This window comes from Artibeus jamaicensis, unplaced genomic scaffold (assembly GCF_021234435.1).
Source record: "Artibeus jamaicensis isolate MK-2021 breed Jamaican fruit bat unplaced genomic scaffold, CSHL_Jam_final contig_797, whole genome shotgun sequence".
NCBI lineage: Eukaryota > Metazoa > Chordata > Mammalia > Chiroptera > Phyllostomidae > Artibeus > Artibeus jamaicensis.
Genome location: NW_026521977.1, coordinates 25,991,559 through 26,014,853, shown reverse-complemented (window position 1 = coordinate 26,014,853; position 23,295 = coordinate 25,991,559). Strand labels below are relative to the sequence as shown.

At 50.3% G+C, this 23,295-nt stretch overlaps 1 protein-coding gene and 1 pseudogene across 4 annotated transcripts in view; one reads left to right on the top strand and one right to left on the bottom strand.

Moving 5' to 3' along the window:
• Positions 1 to 1,857: 1,857 nt before the first annotated feature.
• LOC119064402 (chloride intracellular channel protein 1-like) lies at positions 1,858 to 2,508 on the top strand (annotated as a pseudogene).
• Positions 2,509 to 22,845: 20,337 nt separating this feature from the next.
• The window catches only part of TTC17 (tetratricopeptide repeat domain 17), a 99,100-nt gene continuing 98,650 nt past the window's right edge, over positions 22,846 to 23,295 (bottom strand). For all 4 annotated transcript variants that reach the window (XM_053673012.1, XM_053673013.1, XM_037166267.2 and 1 more), the window contains one exon: positions 22,846 to 23,036. In XM_053673012.1, coding sequence (XP_053528987.1) covers positions 22,905 to 23,036 — 132 coding nt within the window. In that variant the 3' untranslated portion in view covers positions 22,846 to 22,904. The remainder of the gene's footprint in view (positions 23,037 to 23,295) is intronic.

Sequence of the window (23,295 nt, the reverse complement as noted above, 5' to 3'; positions counted from 1 at the left end):
GCTATTTCAGGGGGTGCCTCTAGATGATTCTGATGGCCACCTGGGTCTCAGCAACTAGCCTGTCTCTTCTGCTGACCCTGGTCAGTAAAGGCCCCATTTCTACCCTCTTCCTCTGTCGCCTTCTATCCCATCTGAGGTGTTTAAAGAGGAACACCTCTTGGCCAAGATGCCTAGTTGGCAACTCCCACCCACTCCCCCGGATGCTGCTAAACAAGAGCAAATAGGTGATTCCTGAACTATTAGCTAAACCTTGTATAGTGGTTAGTCATTTGCTCAGAAGTAGTTGGCTATTCACCACATTTCTTTGCTTAAAAGAAGCCTTAAGGCCAAGTTTGACATCAGTGGGGCCGAGAAACATACTAAAAAAATAATCTAGTGTATCACAATGTCACAAAAAGTGAGATCAGCAATAGGATTAGAATGCTCTCCAGGGCTTTATTCATGCAGGCGTGCGTGAAAAGCGCTGCTGAGAAAATCACATATCGAGTGCTTTCCTCCTTGCTAACTCCCCGTAGAAGTTTAACCATTGAATGAAAAACACCTGTTTCCTTTCTTCACCTGTTTACTGGACACTTCTTACACTAAGTATGTGGTGTTTTCCGAGTGTCCGGACACCAGCTGGCTGTCCCTCAAGTGAACTCAAGTCTCGCGATAGCTGCCTGTAGTCAGCTCAGACCCTACAGGTTGAGGACTCAGTCCCACAGGACTGTCCTCCCCACCCCCTGGCCCTGCCCCCTTTAGTTGTCAATCACAAGTCCAGGTTGACTGACACCTGTGCATCTTCTGGCTATAAATCAACTGTCCTGGGGTTTGGTACTTTACTAGAACGGCTCACAGAACTCAGGAGAACAGTTTACTTCCCAGGTGATTGATTCATTATAAAGAGATATAACTCAGAATAGCCAAATGGATGAGATGCATAGGTCAAGGTAGGTGGGAAGGGATGTGGGACTTCCACGCCTAGTCCAGGCACCTCCAGAAATTTCAAAGCTCCCAGCACCACACATTGTTGGTTTTTGTAGAGGCTTTGTTACTTAGCCATGAACGATTAAACCATGGGCCATTGATGATTAACTCAACCTGTTCATCCTTCTTTCCTAGGAGGTCAGATCAGAGGCTGAAATTTCCAACCCTTTAATCACAAGGTTGGTTTCCTTGGCAACCAGCTTCCATCCTGAGGGGCTTCTCAAAAGTCACCTCATTGACAAACTCAGGTGTAGTTGCTAGGGGCTTGTTTAGAATAACAAAAGATTCTCCTTTTACCTTTATTCCTCCTAAAACTTAGCAAATTTCATAGACTGTATGTGTCTTATTATATATCACAATATCACATATATAGTTGAGTTTTTATGGTAAAATACAATAGCATAAATTTTATCATTGCTGTACGACCATCAGCACTACCCATTTTCAGAATTTTTTCATTCCAAGCAAACTCTGCCCATTAAATGATAACTCTCCATCCTTCTTCCCCTTCAGCTCCTGGTAACCTTTACTGTACTTTTTGTATCTATGAATTTGCCTATTTTAGCAACTTCGCAGAAGCGAAATCACACAAAATTGTCTTTTTATGTTTGACTTATTTCATTCAGCATAATGTCTCCAAGGTTCATCCATGTTGCAGCATCTATCAGAACCTTGTTCCTTTTCCTGGCTGAGTAATACTCCATTGTGCACATAAACACTTTTTCCCCATTCACCTGTTGAGGGACACTTGGCTCGCTTCCCTCCACCTTTTGGCTGCTGTGAATCATGCTGCTGTGAACACTGGGGCACAAGTATCTGCTCTTGGTTCTTTGGTGCATGTATGGCCCTGCTGCATTTTAATTCGAATCGAACAACAGGCCCGTGGCAGCCATGGCTGAAGAACAACCGCAGACTGACTTGTTCATGAAGGCGGGCAGTGATGGGGCCAAGACTGGGAACTGCCCCTTCTCCCAGAGACGTGGTGCTCTGGCTCATCGGCGTCACCACGGTTGACACCAAGAGGTGAACTGAGACTGTGCCAAGCTGTGCGGGGGAGGGCAGCTTTCATTTCTGCTGTTTGGCACCGAAGTGCACGCAGACACCAACAAGACTGAGGAATTTTTGGAGACAATGATGTGACCTCCCCCCCGAGGTGCCCCACGCTGGCAGCTCTGAACCTTGAATCAGACACAACTAGCCTGGACATATTTGCTAAAATTTCCTGTGTGCATCAAGAATTCAAACCCAGCACTCGATGATAATCCAGAAGAGGGGCTCCTGAAAGCCCTGAATGTTTTAGGCAATTACGTGACATCCCCTCTCCCAGAAGTGGATGGGATGGGTGCTAAGGAGGAGGGTATCTTTCAGAGGAAGGTTCTGGAAGGCAATGAGTTCAATCTGGCTGACTGCAGCCTGTTGCCAAAGCTCCACATAGTACAGGGGATGTGTCAGAAGCGCTGTGGGTTCTCCATCCCGGAGGTGTGCCCCGGGGTGCATGGGCACTTGGGCGATGCCTCCACGTGTCCAGATGATGGCCTGTGAGCATATGGCCGAGGCCCTCAAATAAGCTCCCCAGGTGGTTTCTATTTGGCTACGCAATGGACACACTCCAAAATGTCCAGTGGGAAGGGAATTCCGGAGCCCCCTGCATGACTACCTGGGGGGTGAGTGGAAGGAACTGGGGGTCTGTGGGTGGGAAGGGCAGGGCAACATATTGCAGTAATAAAATACAGAATGAAAAAAAAACAAATCAAACAGGTGAATATGTATATATATATATATATATATTATTTCAAATTACACGTCCAGCTCTGTCTTCTTCTTGGTGTGTTGCATAGCAGGAAAGAGCATCATTTTACAGATGCAGAGATGGAGCAGGAGGCCCGGCCCGGAAGTCAGGGCTGGAAGCTGGGTCCTCGGTGTGTAGTGTCCGCACTGGACTGACACCCCCGAGGACAAGGGTTGCATCCTGCCTCACACCGATGCATCTCCAGAGCACTTGACTGCGGTGCAGTCGATAGATTTTGAAAGAATAAATGGATATGTGTGTGTGTGTGTGCGTGCGTGTGCTTTACACTCTGGCAGAGCCTCTCAAATAAAGTCCTGATGCCAAACACATATTTCTCTCCTTCTCCAAATCCCCCTCTCCATCTACTAGACACTTCCCCTCCAGAGGGACTTGCTTGTCCAGACAATGTCTTAAAATGCTAACAACTTCAGCCTCAGGCCTGAGGAAGGTTCTTTCCCACGTGTTTCTGTTCACAGTCTGGGGAGGATGTCCTTGTCCTCATCCCGTGTGGGGCTCCCTCTGAGCTCACCAGGGAGTTCCCCGCAGTTCAGGGGGCAACTGGCTCCCTGCTGGGGCATGAGACCCACGGGGGGGGGTGCCTCTGGCATGGGGGGCGAGCAGGTTTGAATGCCTTCAAACCAGCTTCTACTAGAGAGCTCTAGCCTGCTGCCTCACTGCAGGTCCCGTTCTCTCACAGTGTTATCCTGGGGTTTGGGAACCTCAACCCAAAGTCCCTTGTGTTTGAAAATGCAGAAACATGTCATTTGAATGGAGTGGTGAAAATGCTGCTCTTGATAAAACCGCACTGAGGACTTAGCACTTGCTTTAGAACATGGGGGCCTTTTGAAAGGAAAGGAATCCTTGTGCTCTGCTCCCCAGGACACTGCTTCGGGCTCTCAGAGGAGGTGAGGGGTGTGGCTTCAATCATCTGGGGTCCTTTGTCCACCGCTGCCTGCCAACATGCCAGCAGAAGCTGTCATTAATGGCACAGAGATGGGATGCGCCAGGTGCCATGACTGCCTCTGCCTGCGGGGACAGTCTGTAAGAAAGAAGGCAAGTGACGATGAGAAGCACATACAAGGCATCCATGTCGTGTCCCCAAAGAACCTGGCTTATGGTTAAGTTTCACCGGGGAGATTTCCTTGACTAAGGAGGGGCTGAGACAAAAGGTTTGGTGGTCGGGGTCGGGCGGAGCGCTGGAGATGAGCTCCTGCAGGTCTGGCGAGTGCAGAGAACTCGACGGAAGAGCCCGACGGAAGGCGACAGGCACCCCCCTCCGCTGCAAGGGAGAGGGGCGGAGCCGGCGCTGGGAGGGAGGCGGCTTCCCGCGGGCTGCAGAGGGTTAACCCCTCCGGGCGCCCAAGGACGTCAGAGCGGGTTTCTGTCTGCAGCTGGGACTCAGAGCTTTTATCCCTCGTTATTTTCCATCCTGTCACCGCTCTTTATTGTGTTTGGAGTTCGGGGTTTGCCTTTTTCTTTTCAATGTTTAAGCGATTTAGAGGGGAGAAAAAGGTCATCCCAGTGAAAGACTGGGAACCCCAGCTGGCAGGACTGTAGGATGTTGGGAGCGGCTGTGGAGAGGGCCAGGTTCAGAAGAGCAGGGCTGCCACCCTTACCTGGACCCCCGCATTCCTGCGCTCCCCTGAACCCCCACACCTCTACCTGGGCAAAGAGGCTTCCTGCTTTGGAGACCCAGCCATCCACTAGTCTGCTAGGAGGGCGGCTGCTGACAGGGACCACCTCCCCACGCCGCCCCGCCCAGACACACCAAACTCCTGGGCCTCAGCTGGGAGCAAGGAGATCCCAGGCCCCACCACATCTTTCTCCTCCATTGACCCCGTGGAGCAGCAAGTGGAGGAGAAGGGCGCTTCTCTCAAAGCAAAGGAGGGGAGTGCAGCTGCCACTGAGCAACGTGGAAGAGAGCAGGTTCCAGACACAAAGGGAGAGGTGGCGTAGGTTCCTCAGGGGACACGGAGGGCTTAGACGTTTGTGTGATCTTTATAAAAGAAGATGCTAAAACTCAGGGAGGGAGGGCACATTCAGCCTGTGGCCATAGGGGTCAGCATTTTCTGTAGCAAGTAGGCTTCATGTCCAAGTCCTTGGTCTGAGGGGAAATACACTGAACACAAGGTCAGGGGAGAGAGAGATCAGGTGGCCCAGGTGTGGCAAGGGGAGCCAAAAGTTGAGAGAGAGAGAGAGAGAGAGAAATGAGACAGAGCCTTTGAAGCGCAGAATTCCAGAGTTGGAAGGGGATGTGTGAGGGTATCCAGGGGACCTGCTCTCCAGAGCCAGAACTGTGTGGGCCCACATCCCTGAGGTGGAAGTGTCCACTTGGCTTGTGTACCCTGGGCCCCAGAGGCATGACCTGGGAATGGAAAATAGCTACGTCCCAACAGAACCTCACAATGTGGGAGCCCCAGGAAGCTGCAGAAATTATAGGATGAGGTGGGAGGTCAAGAGGCATTTGCATCTCTCTTATTCTTGCATGTGGTGAGTCTGACAGAGAGAGCAAGCCCTGGGGAATGGTCCCCTAGTGTTAAAGATCAGAACTGGGTCTTCTGAACTAAGACTTACCTTATAGAAATGGACTTCTACCAAGGACAGGGTACATCCGAAGGGGATTGTGACAATGGTGTTTGCAGGAAAATTTCCCACCTGATGAACATAACTTAAAACTAAAATTTGAGGGAATGAGGGAGGGGAAAATATCCATCTGCAATGGATATTGTGGAGAAGAGGCCCAGCATAAGTAAAAAATAGAAAGAGCAAAGATGTTCGCAGTGAAGTTTATATGGCTCAGACTGGGGCTGGATATCTCTGTTCTCTCCTCTTGTTCTCTCTCCATCCATTTGCGATTATGCCCGAGACCTATCTTTACCGTAGCAGTGAGCTCTCAGGCCCCCCTTGGCTCCTATGAGGTTCAGCCAACAAGAGTCAACCAGCAGGAGATTGGAAGGTGGAAGGAGAATAAAGTTGGGACATTTATTCTGTGGCTTCCTCCCAGCTGAGTTGCCGTGCGTGGGCTGCATCCCTCTTCTGATGACCACTGCCCTGGTCAGGCGGCGACGGGCTACAGCGCCTTTCTCTAGGCCCTGGTGTCTACCCCTCCCTTTGCCCCAGCAGGTCTTATGATGGTGCCTGGGCCCCTTTGGGCGAGCTCCAGTCCTTGCTGGCTTCCCTTATCCCCCCCAAATGATTAGCCAGCCCCTTTATTAAACTTTCGGTTACCCCATCTGAGAGTGTCTCCCACTTCCTGCTGGGACTCTGACCAATACAATCATTGAATAGAGATTACACAAAATTGAAACCGTAACCTGAGGTTAACATAAGCTCAAATCCATCGCCAAGCCTTGGTTGGATGAGACTTACGGCATGAATTCTATGTGGGTAAGGATTCCCTTCATCCAGATAATGGTCTCATGGCAATGGGCCAAGAAGTAGGACTCAGTTCATTCCCTTATTTAAAGAAATGTTTATTGAATTTCTTCTGTACGCCATCTCCTCCATGAGGGGCTACCCCAGTCAAGGGTGGGTAAAACAGACAGACCTCCAACTCTCACGGTTTTCAGTCTAGTGGGGGAGAAAGATATTAATCACATAGCCACAAATATAAACTTGTAGGTAGAAACTAAGCTAAATCCTTGGCAAAATAACTCCAACTTTCTGTGAGGGCACAGTTAGGATGCTGATGAGGAGCGGAACTTTAGAGAACCTCCGCTGAGGAAGTAACACTAAGTTTACTCCAGGCAGGACACTCAAGTTTACAATGCTCTCTTTTTAAAAAAAGATTTTATTTATTTATTTTTAGACAGAAAGGAAGGGAGGGAGAAAGAGAGGGAGAGAAACATCAGTGTGTGTTTGCCTCTCACACGCCCCCACACCCGGACACCTGCCTGCAACCCAGGCATGTGCCCTGACTAGGAATCAAACCGGCGACCCTCTGCTTTGTAGTCCGGCACTCAGTTCATGGAGCCATGCCAGCCAGGGTTACAATGCTCTTTTACATACACAATTTCATTTGATTACCACATCGTTTTGTGAACTGGACATATATAGACGGGTTACTGTTTTCATTTTATAGCTGACAGAACTCCCAATTAGTACAGTAGCATATACAGTTTAGTAATATCTGTATGAATTGCAAAGGACTCTAATATCCAAATGTATTTACAGTCCATCAAAGAGAATGAGGTTGTGCATTACATTCAATAATAATACACGATAAATAATACAGGTTAGGGGTCAATTCATTTCCATTGGACAGTCTACTGAGCTGTCAATATAAGACTGGAAGCAATGACCTTCACCTTGTTAATAATTTCTTCAGCTTATTACGGTACACATGACAAAGAAGAGCTGTGTTTCTCTCAGGTACGCAACGTGATGCTCTGATACAGGTACACATTGTGGAACGGCCACTGCAGTCAGGGTAATAGTGTGCCTATCACCGCACGGAGCTGCCATTCCCCTTCTTTCCCCCCCCTCCCTCCCTCCTTCCCTCCCTCCCTCCCTCCCTTCCCCCCGTGGGTGAGAACACAGTATCTACACACTCTCAGTAAATGTCAAGTATACAGTGCGATATTGCCGACCGCAGCTCCGTGCTGTACTTTCGATCCCCAGACTTAATCACTCTGCAGGACTGAAACTGTATTCTTTAACCAACATTCCTCGTTTAAGCTCCGCCCCCCAGCAGCGGGACAAACTGATTCTATGCGTTTGACTATTTTACATTCCACATATGCGATCTCGTCTGATCTCGGAAGCTAAGCAGGGTCGGGCCTGGTTAGTACTTGGATGGAAGATTCCACATATAAGTGACATCATGTGGTAGTTATGTCTGTGTCTGGCTTGTTTCACTCAGCATCATGCCCCGCAGGGTCTTTCACATCATCATTAATGGCAGGATTGCTTTATTTTCTTATGGCTATGAGGGGGGGGACACCCCAAAAAACCAGAATTTATTTATCAAAAATTTGTGTATTTATTCTTACGTGTTTAAACTCCAGTCACCTTCAAAGTCCTCTTCATTTGATGCAGTACACGTATTGCAATGTTTTTTTTTCCAATGCTCCAAAACAGTTTTTGAACTCATTGGTTTTGATGTTTTTTTAGCGCTTCTGCCTTTTTTTTCTTCACCTCTTCCACATTGGTGAAATGTTTCCCTTTGAGGAATTTTTTCACTGGGGAAATAAAAAAAAGTAGCTCAGGGTGAGATGGAGGGGAGAGTAAAAGAAGGTGGGGCGTGGGGGTCGTGCTGTTTTTGGTCAAAAACTGCTGAACACTCAGCACAATGGGGACAGCTGTGCTATAAATCACCCATCATGAAATGGGCAAACATGTTGAAAGAGTCTTCAAAAAAAAAATTCACTGAAACAGAACACAGCCTCTCACAACAACACCAGCTGGCGCACCAAGAGATGGGATCCTAGAATACTCACCCGGCAGGAGAAGCCTGTACAAGGGGCCCACCTTCCAGAAGATAACTCTGGTTTTTCTGGTGGGTTCCCCATTGTGTGTGTATACCATCTTCTCTTTATCTGTTTACCTGTAGACAGACATTTAGACTGTTTCTGTATCTTAGCTAGTGTGAATAGCATGCAAGAACCCATTCATCTGTCCATCCGCCGTGGGCATCAGGGGCTCTGTTTACACGGCACAGTAAATACAAAAGATGTAGAACAGCAGAGCCACCGAAATGACAGTCTGACTGCTCTCACATTGTCCACCACCATTCTCTAGATCCAAGACACATCTGCCTGAGCCAAACAGGGAAGTTAGATTGGGATGTAATAGGGATGAACAGTGGTTTGCTGGTAAACTGGCTCTTCAGAAGGAAAAATCCTAATTTGTAGTGTTTGCCAATTTTCACGGTTTACATAGTGCCAACGGTGGCTGATTTCAAGCTACCAAAGTGACGTCACTGAAGAGGAAGTTGCGAGGTAATGTTAACGATCTCATAGCGATTCTCGTGAATAAATGATAACAATTCTCGAGAGCCCGTCTGGGCTGATGCCGACACACCTGCCGTTTGCAGGTCTTCTGTGATAGCGCCGCTCCCTCCGACTGGCCCGGAAATGTGGCGATGGTTTTGGTTTACTCTTTTGTCAGAAAGACTCACCAGGGGCTCTCACTCCATCCTTTCACAACGGTCCTTAATCCCCAGGTCAGGCAGGTTGCTGGGTGTATTCCAAGTATACATTCAGGACCTAGAGAAACAATGATGAGGTGGGTACGACCCTATTTGACTCACTGTCAAATGCTTTGGGCCAAATGCCGTTGGTTTCCTGACTCCTGTTAACTCCCACTCACCCCTTGACCAGAAATGAGCATTATTTCAGAACCAGTACTAAGCCTCGAAAAGTCTTGTTTTTCTTTTCCCAGTGAATGCTCACTCTACTGAGTTCCCTTGGGGGGAAGTGAGGAGGAAGATCTACAGTATACAAGTGCAATGTTTACGGCACAGAGTACGCCTTCCTTTCTACTCACCTGACTTAGGTGTGGAAGTCCAGTGGAAGCCTCACCCTCTGGTATCCTGAGTCTCTGCTGTCCTGAGACTTCCTTTGTCAGATCGCCTCTAGATCTCTATTCCCGCCCCCCCCTCAATTCTATTGATCAGGTGGGACCTTAATGCAACACTCCATATATTTCAGTCCTTGGTATTCATAACCAATTAGCCATTGCCAAAGATCCCTGTGTGTTAGTTTCTTCCCACTATCGCTCTGGCTCTTCTGCCTTCTTCACTTCGGGTCACTAAGTGTCACTGCATAGCCAATGCTAGGATGTCATTGTCCCCATTCAAACCCAGAAACACTGTTCAATGGCAGCATCTTCCACTGTCATCCCCAGCAGAGAGAGGACTGTAACTACAGCCCTTATGAAGGCCGTGGGTGCTCTCTCCTCATCAATGTGTTTCTCTGCATCTGGATGACAAGGGAGTCCTTGGGTCCCTCTCAGGGGATACGCCATTTACACGTGATAAATCCACTTCAATGTACCTAGCTCCCTAAGTCCATGCATTTCTCCTACCTTATACCTGAGAATTTGTGGGGGGGTTTTGGCATCTCAGTTTCATTTGACTATGGCTGAGTTCAGTCTTCAGTTTACAACTGAAATAACAGCAGAACTTCCGTCAGATACTCGAGCTGGCACACCAACTTCGGAGTCTCTGGTAACCAGAGCTACCCCAAAACATCCAGACAGATTTAAAACTACATTCTTTCTCTGTCTCCGGGCATGACTGAGGCTGGTTCCTGCGAATATTCCCCAGGTTTCATTGACATATAAAGTTGGAAATTTTGACATCGAAGCATTTTTAGGCCAATGTTATAATTGGCAAGCTGGGCATATCGAGATTGGATCTGGGGAAGGTGTGAGCATGGAGGGGGAAATAGCGATAGAGCCCGGCCAGCCTCCTCTGGCAGCGCAGAGAGAGAAGGCGGCTACTGGAGTGCGGAGGTTCAGGGTCTTCAGCTTTACCTGGGTTCTCCTAATTATCACTGTTCTAATTTTGGGGATTCTGGTCTTTCCTCATGGCCCTAACTTAAACTGGTGAGGTGGTGAATTTAATCAATTTTGTTAATCAGCAACCTATAGGCTAAGAATCAGTACCTGATTTTTGGCCACGCCAACTGACCAGCTCTAAGAAATAAGCTGTTGTTTTAGGGCGATCATAAGATGCTCTCTTAGGGCAGTTATAGGAAGTCCTTGGCTCTCTGACTGTATCCTGAGCCATACATTTAAAGTTTTGAACTCGTTATTCCATTTCTTTAAACTCTCCTGAATGGTTAGAGTCAGCCAGCCTGCTTCATAATCCTTATGTTCTTTACAACAACCCAACTGTGCTATGGTGTTTGCCATTCATTCTGCCCAAACCCTATCTTAACAAACAACTTTATTCCATGTGACACCTTCCTCTGTCTCTCTCTCCTTCATCGAGATATAATTCATACACCCCACGATTCACTCATTTAAATCGTCCGTTTCAACGATTTTTAGGATATTCACATAGTTGTGCAACCATCACTACAAACAGCTATAGAACATTTTCATTGCTTCAAAAAAGCCCATAACTTCCGCTATCACCCCCAAGTCCCACCACCTCTGGCCCTGTGACACCCTAATCTACTTTCTGTCTATATATACTTGCCTATTCTGTACGTTTCATATGAATGGAATCAGAATGCACGATAAGCACATTGCCGTCTAAAATTGTTTTCTTCTTATTTGACCTGGAATTATTTTCAATGCAAAGGAACGAAGCTCTAATGATAGACTCTCAGCATGGGCCACAGAGGTGTGCGTGCATGTGTAAGTCAGAGAGGAGGAAAATTTGGAGAGTCAGATCCCACTTCCTGTGTGCATAATGCTAGCCCTTTTTTTTTTTTTTTTCCTCCCATAACCTGCTTGGAAAGGAAAATGTCAGAAACCAATCATCTGTGGCACCCAGGAGCAGGCCAGTGGGCGCTGCCATGGCTGAGGCCCTGCTGAACACTGCACAGAGGAAGGGGGAGATTTCTGCCCTTGGGACGCCCCTCTCAAGGGGGAGACCAGCTGCCTGTGTGGAGGCGCTGGAGGAAAGAGACCAAACATCGCTGATCTGGAGGTGGCAGAGGGGGCGGAGATGGTGGCCTGCACCGCATTGCCCTGGAGGACAGGAAGAGGCCATCCTGACACGCCCCGGCTCTCCTACAGTCCACAGAGCCCTTCTGCACAGACATGGGGACTTAGTAACCTGTGCGGAATGGGGCAGGGATTGTCAGTGTTCGTCATCTAGGGGGTAGACTGTCTGACCAGCACAGCTGACATTTGTCGTTCACCTGAACCACTTTTGAGACATGTCAGCCCCTGAATAACTTTCAATCACCTGCAAAGAACAACAGTTCCTCCCCCTTTAATTCTCTTCCAAGGCTTTTAAGTCCCTGGGCTCCACGGAACCACTCAGTGCGCATGCTTTGAACACCGTACTGAATGTCCCTTTAAGTGAGAGACTGGGTCGTAGAATGAGGGCCCATCCCAGCAACATTCGCTCCCTCGAATGTAATAACATTGTTTTGATTACAGTGAATTAATTTTACCCATGATGTTGACCTTCCATGTCTGGTAGTGACATAAATTTTCCAAGTTATGTAAATCGTTTAAGAGCTTAATAAGTGATTTGGTTTAAAGAATTAACAGAAAGTGGTATACAGAGACGGCAAAAATGGTGATGGCGATGAATGAGCAAAGCCGGTAAAAACTGAGCTAGGATGTGTTTCGGCTGAGAGGGTCTGTCTGTCAGCGGCCGAGGAGCTGAGAAGTGCCACTGGGGTCAGCCGGACTTGACCGTCAAGCTCTCGCCACCCTGCATCCTGATGGGCGGGTTACTTGTCTGCTTCTCTCCCTGGACATGGAGCCAGACCATTGACTTGTCTTCATGTGTCTCCAGTGCCCAGCGCGGTGCCTGGCAACAGGAGTCCTCAGTAATTATTCACTGAATGAATGTGCAAATGAATAAGTAAATGAGAGGATGGCTGTCTTCTATGTTATTGGCCTTAATACCCTGAGAAGTCACCTTGATTATGTCTGTCCGTCTCTCCATCCTTCGATCCATCCATCCACCTCATTAAGACCTGCTAGAGACCTGGCTGCTGTGACTCAGTGGATGGAGCACAGGCTGCAAACCAAAGGGTTGCCAGTTATCAGGACATGTGCCTGGGTGGCAGAGCCTGGCCCCCAGTAGGGGGCGAGCAAGAGGCGACCATACGATATTTCTCTCCGTCTCTTCCTCCTTCCCTTCACCTCTCTCTACAAATAAATAAAATAAAAAAAAAAAAGAGACCTAGTATGTTCAGAGACCTAGTATGCTCATTGTAATGGCTTTATTTTCTGTCTATAAGCAATCTATTTATTACTCATGGGGTAGTCGAGGCAATGCCAGCGGTGGCGAGAACCTAAGCTCTTCTTGGCTTGAAAGCAGTGAGGCAGCCGGGCGGGCCTGAGAGTGAATCCTGCCTCTGACAACATTTTGAGCGCCGTGGGCCATTTGTCTTTTGCTCCTATAAGGTGATTTTAGGAATACGTAACTTGCGGGAAGGTCCTGAGTCCGTCTCAGTGGACCTTGTTGAATGAACCAGACAGAGGGAGTGGATGAGTGGACAGGGGGAGGGCCTGCGGCCCCCCTCGGGCTGGGTGGCGGGACACAGCCAGGCTCCTCTCCCTCAGCCAGGCCTCGGCCTGCTGGCTGAGAATTCTGGGTGGGTAAGAGAAAATCTAAGCCCCAAGCTTTGCTTAACCAAGCAAAAACAGAGCAAACCGTGTGCAAAAACAGAGAGCTAGTGAAATCCTTTCCCACAGTGGGCTCCGGGGCTTGTGGCGGTGGAGACAGCGGGAGCCCCGGACAGGTGAGCCAAGAGGTAGAACAACTTGCTCACCAGACTCTGAATGTCTGGCTGCCCCGGCCCCTCCTCTCCTCTCCTCTCCCCCGAGGACGTGGGCAATTCGACGTTGGCATGGTGACCGCTCAGCCTGTCTCCCCCTCCTCTGCATCCTGACCTGACAAAGAGGCCCTTCGGAGTATAGAATGGGGCCCCGCGGGCTCCACTGCCTCAAGAATGGTGGGGAGAGAGGGGTCCAGGAACTGAGGGGCCTGGTTGCTAAACTCCCGCATTGGGAACAATGGAGCCGTTGCCCTGGCAACCAGGGGAGGCCTCTCCCTGGGCCTCAGGGCTGAGTCTGGGAAGAGGTGTCCTGAGAAAGGGAGGTTGGGAACAGAGGGGGTGCGCTGGGGGTGCCTGTTCTCAGAGCTGTCTGTCCCCCAAGGGAGGGCGGCCGGGGCCCCTTTCCAGAGAAGAGGGTCAGCGTCTCCGTGGACCCTCCGCAGAGCCGCCGAGGGAGACCCCGCAAGAACCCAGAACAGTTTCCTCCGCACACAGCGCGGGCCTGCTGAGCGGCCGCAGTGTCCGCGGAGGACCTTTCCCCAGTGCACACTCTCCCGCACTCGGGCCTCCGGAGGGCAGGTTTTGGCAGGGGCCCTCTCCCTGGGGCTGTTCTGCCAACTCCGGGGTGTGCTCTGATGCCGTGGGCGCAGGCAGGAGTGGGGCCTGGGGTGTTGGGGCGGGGCTGCGTTCTCCAAGCCTGAGTGCAGACCCCCGAGAGGCCCTGGGGCTTTGTAACAGCGTCAGCTTCTGCTGCAACACAGTGTCTCGGAGGTTCCGTTTCTCGAGCATTAAAGCAGGAATGATTCCGGCCTTAGCACGTGCGCACTGGATGAAGGAGTGGCCCCCTGAGCGCCGAGCAGGCACCACACAGTTCCTCGTGGGTTGGCTCCCCTTCCCTGCCCAGTCACTAGTCTCCTTGCGTGCTCCTGTGACCCAGAACACAGGAGGTATCTCCCAGCTCTGCACAAACTGCAGAGACACCTCACAGACAAAAATACACGCCCACTCTCCCTAAAAGTCGCCTGGGGAGCTCTGTCTGTGAAGGGACTGGGCAGGATGGGTCCCTATGGTGGTGGCGAGGTCGTCTTCGAGATGGCCTGGTTACAGGTGTCCTTTGCCTGTCTGAATTTTCTCACGTTCTCCTTTGAACTGGGGTTGCTTTTGCCTTAAAGAAAAGGAAGTTGAGAGGGGGTGAAGCACACCTTACCAAAGACCTGAGAGCTCAGAGGCGTTCGGAGTGGGCAGCAGCCTAGAGGGTGTCCTGTGCCATCCGCCCATTGTGCCTGCCTGGGTAGAAGTGGGTGCTGGGGGAGGGCCTGCCTCAGCCCGTGGCCACATGAGCCAAGAGCCCGGCGCAGAGGCCTAGCCCTGACTTCGTGGTCAGCACCCAACAGGAGCGGGAGCCTACGTGGGTGTTGGATGAAGGCGGGAGTCACGATCTCAGCCAGACGCCTAGTCCTTTCAGGACAAATGGGTCCCTCTTGTGGCCGCCAGGCCTCATAGCCATTGCTTCCCACTCCCTTGCCCTTGGGGGCTGCTTGGAGAACTCTGATGGGTATCTGCAGGGAGAGGCCCTAAGGAGAGCTGGGTCCGGGAACTGTGCTGGGATCTGGTCTGGCCTGGCCCTTCTGCGCCCGAAGTAAAATCATTCCTGGCCTGTCCTCTACTCCCCTCACCCCAAGTCTACATGGAGCAGCATTTCTCCTGCCTTCCCAAGCAAGAACCTTGAGGAGGATGAAAGGCAGCCACTCTGAGAACCTCACCACACTCAGATGGGGCTGGCAAGCTGCGGTGGGGGAAGGGGGGGCTGAGGGGCCGGCTGGCCGCAGCGATGTCGCCCGCAAAGGTGTAGTGGTCGTCTCAGAGTGGAGAAGATCATACAGGTCGTTCACACACTGTTTTTGGAGACTCTGTCGAGTCCGAGCTCTGGGCTGGGTTCCCGGAGGGGTGCGTGATGGAAACCGAGAAACCAAGGGCACCAGACTGTTGCTCTCTGGTGCTTTCAGTCTAGTGGTTGGTGTGCTCATTCCAAACAGAGCTTCTTACCTGGAGTCCTTGGGTGGGTCCAGGGACCCCCTGACATCATATGCAAAATACGGCCTCATGAGCATTTTCCCAGGGCTTTCACTGGACTCGCAAAGGATTTAAAAGAACAGAAACCACAGCAAAGGTGAAAGAGAACAGCACTCCCTTGTCCAGTGCTGCCTGGGGAGGGGTCACCATGGTCAGGTGAGACTCTCTGCTTCCATCAGAGGCTCCTTTGGGCTGGGCCCAGGGAGAACTTGAAGGTGTGGACCAATCTCAGGCTCACTTTTTCCTGACCACATCTCGTTTTTGTCCCCAGAAGGACCCAGCTTCATCACCCACTTCAGTCACCAGCTTTGGATCCAAGGCAGTTGACTGCTAGCGCCCCAAAATTCCATCCAACCTGCTAGGGCAAAGATTCATCACCCTCCAAGGTTTTCAGGGGAACAGGACAGCATCACTGTAGGAATTGCTGACACTTCCTCCAGAATTCAGAGTGGGACAGGAGTAGATAAAGTTTTCGTGGTGACTAATGACTCTGAAAGATCGGTAACAAGCCAGCCATGGGATGCTGTAGAGATTTGTAAACTGAACAGATGGAGGACAATATCCGGATGAGGTAAGGGGCCAAAGGAACGTGTCAAAGGGGTCAAAGGGGGAAGTCAGAGAACAGGGAAGTGGCGATGGCCAGGAATTCGCCATGGTTCACACAGCATTCAGGTTGGTTATGGACGTCCACTCTGGGCTCTCGATAAATAAGACAGGAGCGCTCAGCAGCACAGCGAGACAGACGCTCAAAGAACTGGCTATGAAACTACATGGGAAATGTTATAAGAGGAAAAACGGAGGAAGTGACACCCCAAAAGTTCACCCAAAGTTGACAGTTCACTCACAGTGACAAACCTTCTGGAGCTGTGGTGTGGACAGAAAGAACAAAGCAAGCGTGCAGTTTCTCTGGCTCTCGGAAGGTGGCATTTGGAAGAGGCTGTGGCAGACTGCACTCACGGCCCCCGCTCCTCACGCCTCCCTGCGACTAGCCCAGGGGACTTTGCAGTGCTCCCCCACTGAGGGCCACTTGTCATTCCCTGTCCCTGAGCAATGGCTATTAGCAGATGTGCCACAGACAGCGTATCCAAAAATGCTCGTGTGGTTGGGCTTATTCCCTAGACCCTCTGCCATTGCCAGAATACTTTTGGGCTAGCTTGCTGGTCCCAGGAAGAGGGGGGAAAGACGTGGAACAGAGTTAGTTACCCTGGCACTGGTGCCCCCCCTCCCGCCTAGCCTAAAAAAGAACACCTAAACCAACCCCCAGAGGCAGACATGACCCCAGTGAAGCCAGCAGACCCCTGACTCCCGTCTGACCCCAGCCTTGGCCAGTCTACTATAGCCCAAAGACAGGTAAGATATGATCATAAATGCCTGTGGTTTTAAGTCACTGAGTTTTGGGATAGTTTGTCACACAGTGATAGCTGACTGATACAAAGTCCCTTTTATCAGAGATTCATTAAATGCTTCCTTGTCTAGCTATCTGAAAGGTTGGGCACTGCTCATAAAGGAAGTTCATTTATCCTCCTGGAAATATTAGTGAGCACCTGACATCTACTGTGTTCACAGGGCTGTGGCTGGTAAAATGCCCTAAAGAAGACTGAAGTCTCCCTGAGCCTTCGTGGCTTAGTGATCACCGGGTCCTGGCAACTCTCCATCAACCCTCCGCTGATCCTTCACCTTCTGCCCACCCCCAGGGCCTGGGCCCCACCTAGTCCTCCCCGCTCCATCTCTCCTTGTCCACTCACATCCCAGTCTCCCCAGGGACCTGCTCTGGTCTGTTTTCACATCACTCCCAGCGTGGCCTTTGGGGGGGAGGCCGAACCCCTCTACCCTCCCAGCCCGGAAAGTGTCGAGGGCTCCTTCACTGTCCCCAGGAGTGATCTGTCTGGAGTTCCTACCCGTCCTGCTTTCGTCTGAACTTGGCTGAGCTACCAGCCCTCCCCCAACCCACTCTTGAGAAGAGGATCCCAAACTCTTGCAGAGACCTCCGTGAAGACGGGAACCCCCCCCCCCCCCCACCGGCACCTGCCCGTCCTGTTTGGAAGTCAGCGTCTGGGAAGGGTCTGGCTGGGCCTTACTGTGAACAGCAGTCTGGGCTTTGTTTCCCTGAAGTGGATTGGAAGATAGAACAGAGGAAATCCACCCAAGGGAAAAACAGAGAGGGAAGAATTTCCTCAGGTATTTCTATTAAATGCTGTTGTGGGGAAGCTCCTCGCCCTTCCAGACCAGGAACCACTGTCCTGGGCAGTGAATCTTTTCAAACAGGGCCCTGCCCTGGCTGGCGTGGCTCAGTGGATTGAGTGCTGGGCTGAGAACTGAAAGGGTGGCCGGTTGGATTCCCAGTCAGGGCACATGCCTGGGTTGCGGGCCAGGTCCCCAGTAAGGGGCTGCGTGGGAGACAACTGGTTGATGTTTCTCTCCCTCTCGTTCTCCTTCCCCTCTCTCTACAAATAAATATGTAAAACCTTTTTAAAAACTCAGAGACCAGAAATGGAACAAAACCCTTAACCTGAAAAGAAAAGGTAATTTACTTCTAGAAGTAGGAAAAGATTTTGCAGAGGGATTGATGACCTCTGCTCATTAGAGGCGCCAACACTTGTTGACTGCGTAGTGAGTGCCGGGTTCAGGGTTCAACGCGCAACGCGCGGCTCAGAGGGGGGGCTGGGGTGAAGAGAGAGGTTTCCCCGACCGAGCCTCCCCTCCCCCTTTGCACAACTACCTGTTTCCACTCTCTTCTCCCTGATGTTGCTATTCACCATTGGTTCAACGGTTCAGTACAGTAATGTTTTGTTTTTTTCAAACCAAGCCATTGTTTTGGCCCAGGCCCAGATGTTGTCGGGGCAGGGGATACAGACTTCAATTAGACTCGGAGCTGAGCGTGTAATCGGAGACGAGATCTGTAGCTCACCCACACAGTGCGGTGATGAGTGTTACCAACGGGGTTGATCGCAGGTGATGTAGCCCGGCGTCTGTGACCCGCAGACAACGCCTCGCAGAACCAATGGAAATAAGTGAAGACAGAGAGAAGACTGGGAGGAGCTGGGAATCAGGTATCGGTAACACCAGGGTCCCAGGCACGGAGAGGGGGACGTTTGGTGCGTGTGGGCAACACTAAATTGCAGCTTGACGAACGAACTGGGGTGTGGATTCCCTTCTCGCTCCGGAACAGCCCAAGCTCCGTAGCTCCGCTTATGAGGTTATGTTATTGCTCCCGAGCTGGCTGCGGACTCACCTCCCGCCCCTGCCCCACGCCTCCTCTGCAGGATTCCCTGCAGCGGCCCAGCACCGCGCCTGGCGCAGCGTAGGTGTCCAGTCTGTGTTTCCTTTTTAATTTCAGTTTTTATCATTTTCAATTACCATTGACATCCAACATTATACTGCTTTCAGGTGTCTAGCATAGTGGTCAGACATTTATACAACTTATGGAGTGATACTCTGATAAACCTGGTACCCACCTGGCACCATCCACAGTTATTACAACATTATTGACTATATTCCCCGTGCTGTGTTTTACATCCCCGTGACTGTCTTATAACTGCCACTTTGTACCTCTTACTCCTTCACCTTTCTCACCTGTCCCCTCAAAGCCCTCCCCCCGGCAACCATCCCTCAGTCTATGCTCTGCATCTGTGAGTCTGTTTCTGTTTTTTTTACTTAGTTTGTTTTTTAAACCCCACAAATGCATGAAATCATCTGGCATTTGTCTTTCTCCGACTTATTTCACTTAGCAAACAAAGCACCTTCTAGGTCCATTTGTGCTGTCGCAAACAGTAAGATTTCGTTCTTCTTTATGACCAAGTAATATTCCACTGCACCTATGCACCACATCTTCTGTGTCCAGCCATCTATGGACGGACACCTCAGTTGCTTCCATATCTTAGCTACTGTAAATAAAGCTGCAGTGAACATTGGGGTGCATATATCTCTTCAGATTGGTGTTTTGTTTAATCTGTTTGCTGAATGAAAACAACAGCAAAAGAAAAGCGTGGAAAGGCAGGCAGGGGCTGAGACATGGAGGGCTCTGCTGGGGGTGTCCAAACCAAGGAAGGTGCCCCTGGAAAGGCTCACACTGTCCCAGCGAGCCCGCGTGGTAGCTCCGTCAGAGAACTCCATTTCAACCTTCAGGCCTCTGCTGGAGGAGACGCTGCATCTTTCAATTCTCTCAGTCTCATCTCTTCCACTAGATGGGACTCTTGGGGGCAGAAACCATGTCTGTCGGCTCATCCACAGTGTTGTACAGCAACAGGTGCAGACTTAAATGTTTGTAGGTAGAGCTGGCCTTGCCTGGTCGCATCTTCACAGAGAGGGAAGATATGGGGTTCGATCTAGGGAAGAAGGCACATCCGACCAGCAGAAGGTCTGGCCGTTAGAATGACCACATGGAGCGGAGGCTGGAAGCAGCCCTCCCAGCTGCTGGCTCAACCACTGGTTGGGAGACGACAGCAGGCAGAGCCGCCAGAGTGGACTGGCTGGAGGCCCAGGAGAGGGGAATTCTCTGCACAAAGCTGGCCGCACCGTGGCGCAGGGCCCATGGACAGTGAAGGGTGGGCTGTAGACTGTTTCCTCTCTTAGCCTGATTGAGAACAGAGAGCCTGAGGGCAAAAGACGTGTGTGTGTGTGTGTGTGTGTGTGTGTTTGCAAGTTCCATTGTAGAGAAGCAAGACGTTTCATTTCCCCGAGATTAGTTTTCTGAAAGTTTGCGAGACGTGGGTGGAAAGCCCTCAGAACTCCAACAGCAGGAAGAAGAGGAACATATTAATCGCACTGTTTGTCAATCGTTCGGCATTTATTATTTACTATAGTGCAGTTAGTGCTAGGAGACAGACATGTGACATATGAACACACGTGAGAGAGACAAGATCAACACACCTGAATGTAAAGAAGGAACAATTAAGGATGAAGTGGCCACTAGAAATAATTCACACAGTGAAGGACAGCAGAGCATTAAGGGAACTAATGTGGGGCACTAATTGAGGCAAACCTGAGCTTGGTCCTCTCACCTGTGAAATAGGGATAATGCCACCTGCCACACTGTGTCGTTGTGAGGGTTATCTCGGTGGACGCCGAGAGCACGGTGTGCAGGTCTGCTTGGGCTCAGACCCGACTCCGTCGCTTCCCCCCTGTGGTCTTGGGCAAGTTAGGTAATCTGTTTTCCCATTTTTGAAATCGAGTAACAACAGTACCTATCCCTGTGGGTACTTACATGAGCTTTACTGCGTGAAAACTTTTGGATACTTTTGGAGCATAGCAGCAACCCCATACATCCCCGAATTGCTTACACACAGGAAAACTGTGCACACAAAAACCTGCATGTGAATGTTTACTGCAGCCTTATCATAACCTCCCAAAGCTGGAGGCATCCCAATGTCTTCCACCAGGTGAATAGAAACGATGGAACACTACTCGGCAGTAAAGAGTAAAGACCTGATTCATGCAACCGCAGGGAGGAATCTCAAGCGCCTTCTGTTAAGTGGACTTAGTCTGGCTCAGAACCCTATACCCTATGCAGTTCCGTTTTATGACAATACGGCAAAAGGAGAACAGAGCAGCAGTTGCCAGGTGTTAAGGGCGTGTCTGACAACAAACGGGCAGCGTGAGGGCATGCTGGGGGGGGGGGTGATGGAAGTTGTGTGTCCTGTAGGGGCTGCACAACTAGGCAGTTTTCAAAGTTCATAGATCTGTCCACCAAAGAGTGATTCTCATTCTATGTAAATTTTTAAAAATATTTTATTCACTTATTTTCAGAGAGGGGAAGAAAAGGAGGGAGAGAAATATCAATGTGTGGTTGCCTCTCATGTGTCCCCCACTGGGAACTGGCCTGCAACCCAGGCATGTGCCCTGACTGGGAATCAAACTGCAATCCTTTGCTTCACAGGCCTGGGCTCAATCCACTGAGCTGCACCAGCCAGGGCTCATTCTATGTAAATTTTTAAAAACCCCCAAAAAACAACTATTGTTTCAAGAAACTAAACACCAAGTTGTGAAGAAGTGGGGAAGCACCTTAATTCATAAATATCTGGCGAGTGATTAAAGGCTCCCTTTATTCAGCAGTAAACGAGCTTGTTCTCAAAGCACATCTGACCAAACTGTTTGGAATTAGTTGGACTCTAGCTGCATTAAGGACAGACTTCACAGGGATGGCTGACTGCTCACCTGCCTCTCGGTACTTACGTAGTCCGTGCAAGAACCAAATGCTCTGAGATCTCTTGACCTGGCGTCTGAGACAACTGGTGTCTGATACGGTTCTTGGAGAGTCTACAGAACGCCTGTCCTCAGTGGGAGTCCGTCCCCAAGGGGAGGCTCAGTTTTACACTCCTGCAACGGTCACCAAGGCCCTCCGTGATGCTCACTGGGGTGAATGTCTGAAGCAGGGCGCACCCGAGGGGACGTGAGTTTGTGGTTCACGTCACTCTTCCCTTTCTGGGAAGGTCAGTTGCAGACCCACCACTGAATGTCTGCTGATTCTGCTGCTTTCCTGGTCGGAGGTCTCATGCTAGTATCGATGACGAAGCCCAGCGGGGCAGTTTCTCCACTCCCCTTGCTGTTACGGAAGGAGAGAGAAATGCAACCTAGGACTCGGGAGGTTCAGATCCAGAGTCACTGGCGGGCTTTGCAGCTGTCCGAGCTAGCCTGGTTCTAAAGAATAACCACACTACAGAACTGTTTTGCTCATAAACAACTTTAATTTTGTTCTCAGTATGTGCCCTTGAAGATTCCAAAATGGCTGGAGTTCCTGATTCTCCTGGGACCAGAGGTAATGGCTTTGGAGGGAGACACTCAGCCCTGCTCACTGCTCTCCTGAGGAGCTAAGTTTGAAGACCTCAGGGACAGGGAACCGCATTCACACCTTACTCCAAGATGGGTAACACAGCGGACAGAGAATTAGTAAACCACAGACTCAGTCTGTAGAGGGCTTCAAATATACATGTTCTATATATATAAACCTGTTACATAGGATTTCAATTTATTGGTGTCCTCATGATTTGCGATTAAAGTACAAATGATAGAGATGTTGCACACTGCTGACCACCCCTTCTCAGCCCCCTCCCCCCAACATAAATAACATCACAAAGGTCAGGTGATCCTAAGGGGTTTTGCTGTTGTAAATATTTTGTTTTAAAAATCATTTTCCCCTTCCTCCCCTGCAAGCTACCTCTGAGAGTCTGTGATGTAGCAGCATGGAATGGGCAAGACCAGGACAGCGAGGAGCTCTAACGGAGAGAGCAAAGGGGCTGCTTCTCCCTGAAGGGCACCAGGGGAGCTTCGCATTTCCACTGACCACAGAGGCTAGACGGGAAGCGGAGGATGTGCGTGCGGTCTGTCCTCACCCCGGGGGTGGGGGGAGGCTGGCTGGACCACTGAGAAGAGCCCCAAGGGCCTCAGGGTTCTGGACACAGAGCACGGCTCCAGAAGTGTCTTGGCTCAGTATTTACACAACATATTAAGCTGCATTTTCCTTTGAGAAATCTGTGTTTCTGAGGTTGGCTGGGGGAAGGAGGAGCTTACAAACAAAAACTGATTCCCACATATGTAAAAGTCCTGTTATAAGTCTTACTCAGTTATTTTCACACATCATTAAAAGTAGATACTGACAATGATTGGTTTCTTATTCTTTTTTTTTTTTTTTTAGGAGCAGAAGAGAAAGAGAAAGGAGGGGTGCGCTACGGAGAACGTCGCCCCTTCTTCAGCACTAAGTGACACTGGATGGTCTGGATTCGGTTCTTGGCCGGGACAAACTCAGGCTGCAGCTTCAGAGTCGACTCGTACCACACCAGCGCCTTTTCAAACTCCTCCTGCGAGGGGCAAAGGGGCAGATGTGAGGGGCACGGCCACCAGACTAAAGGTACATTCAGACTCCCCCCGCCACCCCCCGTCAAAAAGCACCTCTGCGCTAGTGACGATCTCCAGTACTTTCTCAATGGATCTAAACTGCAGAGAAAAACCGAGGCCTGGGCAGTGGGAGCTCACACTGCCGAGTGCCAGCTCTGTGCCAGCGCCGAGCAGGGCGCTTCGGAGACCCCTCCCACTCAGTCCTCACAGGAGCCGCCAGAG